Source organism: Aulonocara stuartgranti (assembly GCF_965226115.1).
Source record: "Aulonocara stuartgranti genome assembly, chromosome: 10".
Taxonomy (NCBI): Eukaryota; Metazoa; Chordata; class Actinopteri; order Cichliformes; family Cichlidae; genus Aulonocara; species Aulonocara stuartgranti.
Genome location: NC_138946.1, coordinates 23,980,181 through 23,988,870, shown reverse-complemented (window position 1 = coordinate 23,988,870; position 8,690 = coordinate 23,980,181). Strand labels below are relative to the sequence as shown.

At 42.5% G+C, this 8,690-nt stretch overlaps 1 protein-coding gene across 4 annotated transcripts in view; it reads right to left on the bottom strand.

Annotated features, from left to right (window-relative positions):
• Positions 1–2,014: 2,014 nt before the first annotated feature.
• flrt1a (fibronectin leucine rich transmembrane protein 1a) overlaps positions 2,015–8,690 on the bottom strand; it is a 43,737-nt gene continuing 37,061 nt past the window's right edge. For all 4 annotated transcript variants that reach the window (XM_082549369.1, XM_082549367.1, XM_082549370.1 and 1 more), the window contains one exon: positions 2,015–6,330. In XM_082549369.1, the coding sequence (XP_082405495.1) occupies positions 4,199–6,253 (2,055 nt within the window). In that variant the 5' untranslated portion in view covers positions 6,254–6,330 and the 3' untranslated portion in view covers positions 2,015–4,198. The remainder of the gene's footprint in view (positions 6,331–8,690) is intronic.

The following is an 8,690-nucleotide window of genomic DNA, read 5'->3' as shown; positions in this document are numbered from 1 at the left end:
AACTGCTCTACTTGCAAGTAGAAGTCCAGCTGTACTGAAGTCTTTCCTCTCCTAATGAGTTTAATGAGCTGGTCTCAGTTGCTAATTCAAGTGGTAGCTAATGGGCCATGGATATCATTGGCTATCTTGTGATTTACAAGGAGCTGCAAAAAGATGCATGGTTTAGAAAAACATGACGATGACAGCTAAAATGCTCGACATAAGTCTTTAAAACAAGACTGCTCTAGTAGCAGCCAATGTAGCTTCAGTCTGTGAGCCTTGGTGGACGTATGGTAAGGCTCACTTATTTCCAAACCCAACTGACATTGAAAACTTGATAGAGTTTCCCTTTAAAACCAGGCTTGCTTTGTGTTCCAAATGCATTTAGCTGTTTTTGATTAATAAAACATGTAAGCTTTACTTTAATTATACCTGTCCAAAGGGAAAAGACAACTGGAGAAGTAAAGTTCAAAAGTGTCATTCAGAATCTAAGAGATGCAGTATGAATAAAACGTATATGTTTAAGCATTAATGATATTTTATTAGGTTGACTCACAGCAACAGCATGTCAAGGAGAGGTGAATCCAATCAACTTCTGTTATTCTGCTTGGAGGATACTGCTCTTCACAATGCTTTGCAACAGCTGTCACTCTGTTCATCTGTGGAAACACTCATTAAATCTCTCGCAGACCCTCTGCACTCCCATGGGCATAAACATTAACAAATAGCAGCATACTGCAGTTCTGTGGCAGTCAAATGTGTGTCAGCAAGAAACTGAAGCAGTATAGAAGAAGGCAAAGAAAGCAAATCCCCAAACTGCGACAGCAGAGTAACAAAAGGAGGGTGTCTTCTTTTGGAATATCTGCATATGTCAGGTTCGTGGGGTGTTGTTAGTCCACCAAAGACATTAGAGATAAGCCTTCTTTTGAGAGTCAAACTCCACATGACTGCGGGTATACAAAGGCTGCTAATAGCTTCTCCATTTATACTCAATCGGTGGAGACTGGTTACCTGCAAACGAGGTAAATGTGCACTGTTTTTTCATGGTCTGCAGCTTGAAACAATAGAACTAGCAAACACTGTGCTTTCTGTCATTCACACAAGCACAGAGTGGATGTGGGGATTGTTTTAACGGAAGATTGACACTGTATGTTTTTTTCTCCCTCCCCTAACTCTGGCTTTTCCCAGTACTACTGTAGGGTCTTTGCCTTACAATAAAAGCACCCTGGGGCAACTGCTTTTGTGATATGGTGCTATGTAAAAAAAAGTTGAATTTAATTAGCGATTTGCTTTAAGAACAACTTATCCCTCCTGAGGTTTTGCTGTCCAGTGGTGTATTTTCTCAAGTTTCTGCAGAGATGTGAAAGTGAACAAAGTGTGCTAGTACACCACGGCACCACTGCCTCGTGCTGTAAGGGCACAGGTTCTTGTGATCCTGGGTATTGTTGAATATGCTTTCAACCAAAGGCTCCTTTTCACCCCAGTGTTGCTCTTTAAAGTCGTTATCTTTTAATCATTAATTGACTGACTTAGTAATTTGTATTGCAAATGCAACATCTTTGTTATTCTCGACTAAATTAGCAAGAGGCTGGATCAGGCAGATGAAATCCAGAGGTAAGTGAAGGACATCCAGCTGATGCTCAAAGTCCTTCAACTGGACTAAAATGTCAGCCCAGCAGAGACTGATTACTCTGTGTCATCTGAAGTGTTTTGATGAAGTTGTTAATTTAGAGTTGAGCACATTCGGTGTTGTGGCGTTCCAGGCTGCATGCAAACATAAAGTCACTGCGGGCAGCAGCTTGTTGATTCCTCTCTGCTCCATTTTATCTCTGCTTTTCTTTTCTCCGAGTGTCTCAAACTCAGGTAGTAGCTGATTATCCCAGGAGTACTCGGCGCCCTCATCCAATGCAAGAAAAATGTAGGTCTAATTCGTGCATAAAAGCCAGCTTGCTCAAATAGAATTTTATTCCCCACCAATGGCTCCCCTGGCATAAGGTAAATGATAGGTTGCAGTAATAACAAGATTATAAAACTTTTATTGATCCCCTCTGAAGATGAATTTATAAAGAAAAGTCCACATATTTTTCAGGTTCACATGATTTTTTTTTTCATTTTTTCTTTACGCAAAGTAATGGCACCATTACTTTTTATTATTTCATCAGAAAAAATATTTATGTGACTGTGGCCATGTTTTGTTTTGTTTTGTTTTATTTATACAAATGATGAGGAAGTATGCATCTTAAATAGACCCACATATAAAATAGCAATTACACTATATCAACATTCCCCGAAACAAAATTTAGCCAGGCCAGTAAGATGTTATTTGTTTAAAGCCGGTGATTCTGGGTGCAAAATAATAATTACATTCCACTGACATATTGTCTGACAACAGTGTAAAACTCTGCCAGACACAATAGTCAAGGAAGCACAATTGGTGTCCCCTTTGAGAGCAACACAGTGGTAAACAACTGATGGACAATATTAAATCCAAGGGTAGAAGCTAATATGCCAAACAGATTTATGCATGGGTGATCCTCACTGTGCCAGAGCCATCAATCCTGCGTCTTCGTCAGCGCATGGAGATGTTTCTTTACCCTCCGTCTCCCCGTGCCTGTCGTTACATTTTTCCCTGTTCCCTGCTAAGTGCTAATACATTTACATTTTTAGTGCTGCTCAGTAATAAACGAGGTGGATCGAGTGGAGGCCTTTTAACGTTGCTAAAACAAACATCAATGATCTCCCATCGCCAAGGAGTCACCCTGCTGCCAGCCCAACCTGTCCATCCACCCACCCACACAGCTTGGCCGCCGCCCCACAGTGTAGGTCAACAGTGTTGCGGTTTAAACTCTCAGTTGCGCTCACAGTTCTTGCCCTCAAATTTTGAAGTTCACTCGCAAGAGTCTGCCTCCCCAAAGAGACTCCACATTAGTATTTTGTTCAGTCTGGGTGCTTTGAAAAAAACAAACCAAAAGCTGTCTTAACTTTAAGAATGTGGAGAAACATTTTACAACCAAAAGCCACCGACTGAAGTCACAGGTGACGCACACAGGCGACGCACACAGGCACAACATCGGAAAAGAAGGACTGAGGTTGATCATTACTGTCTCAGCAGGCTGACATGCTTAGTCTTTGGGCGGAGTCTAATTTTTAAAAATGACATAATGTTAAGAATAGTCACAATCAAGAATTCACTCTGCTGGTTTTAACAGAACATGAACCAGGAGACAGCCATCGGTATATTTTCTGCACTTGTTTAGAAGAAACAAAGCCACAGTCTTCATCAGAAGCTGGGATTCATCAATAATGAAAAACACGGGGGCGAAAAGAAAAAAAAGCTGTTTTAGCAGAGACAAAAACCATCACATTGGGAACAAAATAAATAAATAAAGAGAGCTGTGCAGGATTTCATTACTAAACAAACCACTGATAAAAAATAGCAAAGCATTTTTCAAACACAGCCCAGTCGGTACCAAAGGAAATTATCTACACACTCGTGCTGCATTTTATCCGGTGCAGCACTACAATACTGATCTCAGGTGAATGACCTCAAGAGCTATAACCAAGGCTGACCAGCCCTTATAAGATCTTCACCCTGCCAACTACTTAATAAGGTAATAACAAGCCTATTTTAAGACAAGTGGTTATTGGGTTGTTTGAAATCGAACAATTCACAGCTTTACAAAGCCCTTTCCTTGGATAGCTGGTAGGGCACATCAATATAGTTGAGGCATTTGGAACAATGAGTTGATAAGACTACATACTGTGTATGACCGGTGAGCAGGAAATGAGTACCAAAAATGTCTTTTTCTCACCGGTCCTTGAGCTGACTGGTGTGGCTCCTGTGTGTGAAAGAGGAACTCTACCTGCTAAGTTTGCTAAGTTTGACCTTTCCACAGAGGATACATTCTTTGCTTACATGTCACAGGGAAAGAGCAGAAAAGGAAACATACACAGGCCATTACTAAGATGGTGAAGAAAACACTCAGCTGTGCATTTACACCTGGAGCATTGGCTGCTGCTTCCTGCAGTGAACTGTTCCTGCACAGTTTCAGTTCCAGTTCATCACATATACTACTCTCAGTTGAGCAAACAGCAGGTCATTTGGAATGGGAGACCAGAAGAAGAAGGCACAGAGGGGTGCTTCAGTGTCCATGCGAAGGGATATTGTGCATCTATACAGTTTACCAATAACACTGTGAAGAGAATCAGGTACAGTACATCATGTGTAACAGTAGTCTATATCTGGGATTCCTCCTTCTCTATAGCCACGGTTGGAGCCATGTCCTGCATTAGAAACATTGTTGGTACCTTTATACAAGCCAGTGCCATTGGAGGGGAATATGGTATGAATGATGTAATCCTCTCGTAAGGGTTTTGGCTGCATTGGCTGGCAAGCAGCCATTGGCGTCATCTGGAACCCTGGGCCACGGATTTCTAGGATGGTATTGTCCTTTTTTGTGCCAGACTCGATGTAATCATCATAGGTTTTACTTTTTCTGGAGTTGCTGCGAGTATAGTGGTCACGGGTGCACAAATGTCCAGTCCTATGTCCATACCAACAAAAGACACCAAAAATAAGAGCCAAAGATACAATGGCAGTAGCCCCACCAATGATCCCTGCCAGGGGTAGCGTTGTCATCTGCCGTGAGTCTTGACCTTCCTCCTCCTCCATTGGGCTGATGTCTGACGTTTCAGCTTTTGCACAAACCAGAGCTTCATCGGAGTCAACATCTCCAGGAATCATCCCTTTGCTTTCTGAACTGGCAGGTAGGGGCACCATGCAGATGATGTAGTTAGAACGTGGTTGCAACGAGGTAAGCAGATACTCTCGATGGTCACCCCGGACGAGGGTCTCTGTGATTGATCCCATGGTGTTCCCAGTTCCAAGTCGAAGCCAGCTTAACCTAAAGGAAGAGCTGGGCTGTGCCACACTCCAGGTGACCCGGATGCTATTGTGTGACAGAGGCTTCACGTTCAGGGCCAGGCTCTTCCCGACACCACTGCTGCTAAGAGTGTAGTCTAGCCCGGAGTCAGGAAACCCCAAACCTGGACGCTTTGAACGAAGGGTGAAGAGAGAACCCTGTGGAGGAGTGTTGGTGGTCGAGCTCTCAGCTCCACCTATGCCCCCTTTTTCTCTGGACCCTGATCTGACTACCTCACATTCTTCCATCTCACTTGTCAGGTCTGTCAAAGACATGTCTCTCGCCCTGTCAGGCCCATGGCAAGTTAGACCTCTGACAGTGATGGAGTTACCACGGGCACGCAGCCAGTCATACAGCCAGCGCAGGTTGCAGCCACAGTGCCAAGGATTTCCTCGCACCAGCAGCTGACTCAGGTTGTCTAGATCTTTGAACAGTCCTTTTGGCAGTGTGGTCAGGTTATTTCCTGACAGATCCAGCCTCTGCAGCCTACGCATGCCATCCAGTGAACCACGTGGCATATGAGTCAAGGCATTATCCTGTAAAGACAGTCTCTGCAGATGGGCACTGGGTAGGTTGACAGGTGGGGTCTGGAGGGAGTTGCGGACTAGAGATAACTCGGTCAAGTTGGAAAGGCGAGAGAATGTGTCATCAGCAATGCGCTGGTTTGCCAAAAGGTTCCCATCCAGGACAAGACATCTAAGTGAGTTCAGGCCTCGGAAGGCATGGGTTGGGATAGTTGAGATCCGGTTGTCATCTAGACGGAGTTCTTCCAGAGAAGCAGGCAGGCCTGAGGGGATACTGGACAAGTGGTTGCGTGAAAGGAAAAGCAAGCGCAGCCGCGGGTTATCAGCAAAGGCTTGGTCCTCAATAGAGACAGTAGAAATTGAGTTGTCATCCAAGTGGAGCTTCTCTAACAACGGCATCCTAGCCAGTGCGGTACGAGGAATAGTGCGGATGTTGTTGTCCTGCAAATGGAGTTCACGCACAGATGGTGGCAAGTGCATGGGAAATTCATCCAGTTCATTATCGTAGAGGTAGACCACACGGACAGCAAGATGGTGCTCCAAGGATATGGGCAAGCCTGGGTTGTTTATGTGGTTGTTTTGAAGGTACAGGACGGACGCAGAAGGAGGCAGCGATGGAATGGAGTTCAGACCACGATCATTACAGTAAATAAAGTCCTCATCGCACCTGCATACAGACGGGCATGTCATATCTGTGTCTCCAAGGTACCCTTGTATCGTGGCTGCAGCAAACTGAAGCATGCTGGTATGTAGTGTCAACCAAATGAACAGCATGAAGAGCCAAGCCCTTAGTTTGGCTGCACACACAGGTGCCATTATGGTGAACATAAGCACTGTCTCTCTTTCCCAAGGGTGTGGTTAATCCTCAAATCACTGCAGGGAGCTGGAATCCTGTGACCTCCATCCTGCAAGACAAAGAGAAATTAACTGTTAGCACAAATGAACTGGTAGATTGTTCTGGTAAAATTTTAATGAGCTCAGAAATATTAAAAAGCTTCATGCTGTACTTCAATCGTCTAATGTCTAAACATTAATAGAATCTCGGAATATGCTACAATTATTGTGTCTAAACTGAGACATCTTGCACTCAGTAACAACACTTAGGGTTTTTTTTCAACAATTAACAATCATATCATCAGGGGGGATGTGCACACATGGATGGATCTGTGAGGATTCCCAACAGAGCCTCTCACAACATTCTGCCATGGAGCCAAAGCCAACAAGATTTACAAAAAAAAAAACGACAACTGCACAGCCAACAATCATTTTGTTGAATTAGCAACAATAATCAAAGATTACAGACAGTTATAAAACTACACTTTTGTGTGCGCTGTTTTGAAAGTTCAATGGAGAGTAAATACTTTGTCTCAGGAAAAGCAACAACAGAAGTGACAAATTCAAGCTTAAACCTTGAATTAAACCTTGAGTGTAAATATGAAATCTTGAGACTCCTCTCAAGAGCTGTTGAGAGGCTCCATACTCCAACTCCATTAGGAGTTGCTAGCAGATGGCTGTATTAGCTAGACTGATCTGGAGATACTTTTCATTATCTAGAAGGAAGGGCATGTTTTAGTCTTGAGCTAACGTCATGAAGAAGTCAGGATGGCACTAGGAACTGTATAAAAACTTCTCTGAAAATCATGTCTGCTTAATTGAGTTATGTATCATAGGTGGAATGGAAAGATATACTCTGTAGCTGGATGCAGATGATGTGACAGCTAATTAACTATTTGCAGTCACCATAACTGTGCAATGGGAAGCTGTACTCAGACCTTGACTGGCATCCCAGTTTTTGTTGTTGTTGTTTTTTTTTTGTTTTTTTGGGGGGGGGGCGGGGGGGGGGGGTTGTTTTTTGTTTTTACTGACTAACTAAGACACACCACAACAGTCAAGCACAGTATTGACAGTATGCACACATGGGTATTCACAGACGCGGACTAAAGCTTTCTTGGCTGCTGCCTCAAAGCACACTGTGCGCTGTCTATCTTGCGTGCTGCACAATATCGTTTATTATTTAGTAAATATTGATATCTATGACTAGCTAGTTTATTGTGATGGTGCTTTGTTTTCTCTATTATTATGTTGCTCTTTGTTGTTTGCTGTCTCCTCTGTTTGTTTTTTTTGTTTGTTTGTTTTTTTCTCCATACAGGTGACCCAGGAGTTCTTTTTTTTTCTCTCTCTCTTCCCCCCCCTTCTCACCGTCTCTTCTCCCCTTTGGTTTTCTTTCTTTCTCTCCCCCTCTTTCTCTCATTCATTCCCCCTGTCCTATTTATTAAAAAAAAAAAAAAAAAAAAATGACAAAGGATGAACTGAAGCTCTGCCATCACGTAATGTCGCATACTGCTGTTTCTGATGTCATTTAAGAAAAAAAAAAAAAAAAAAAAAAAAAGCACAGTATTGACGATGGAGATTTGGAAACCGCTAAATTGCAACACCATCAGTGACAACTTGGGCCAATCACAGTCTTCAATAACCAGAGCCATTAGTCAGAACGTTAAGGCCCACGCAGCAGCATATAGCCAGGCTGTAGTATTGATTTCCTCACAAATCCGAGGTGATCTGCCAGAGCCAGTCGGCTTTCATACAGAGCGTAGGTTAGACGGCACCATAATGAACCAAAACAAATGACACATTTGCTGCAAGCTGAATTTGTTAAACATGTATTTGCAAAGATAACTTTATGCATGCATGTTTCTTACAAAAACAGTGAAAATTGTAAGGACAAACTTCGTTGACATTTCACTCATTTTCAAGTGTAATGAACCACTGTTTGAAAAAAAAAAAAAAAAGGACAAGCACATGCCTCTGCAGTTGTTCAGCTGTGGCAGGTCAGGGATCGTTTTAGTAGAGAATTAATGAATGTCTTTCACTTTTCAGTCCAAATGTTGTATATTTGTTTTCTCACAAAGGGAAGATTGCACTTATTCTCCTCTAAGAGTGGCAGATGTTAACAGGTGAGTGCATTAATAATTCACTACTATGTTAGATTTCCAGTTGAACTTCAAGGTCTAGATATCCAGCCTATTTGGACACTTTTATGTTTGTAACCATTTGATACTTTCACTAAAAACATAGAGTGAAGCAGAAAAAAAGTGGATGTCTGAGATTGAACTAGGCTGAAAGCAATTTATATCTTGGCTGCAGCAGAAAGTGTCACACAAAAAAAAATTGAATTTCTATAGATGGGAAGGGTGATATTTAAAAAAAAAACCCACAGTTTCTGGACAGTTTCTCTTAGTTCAGTCTTCATGAGTTGAATAGAAAC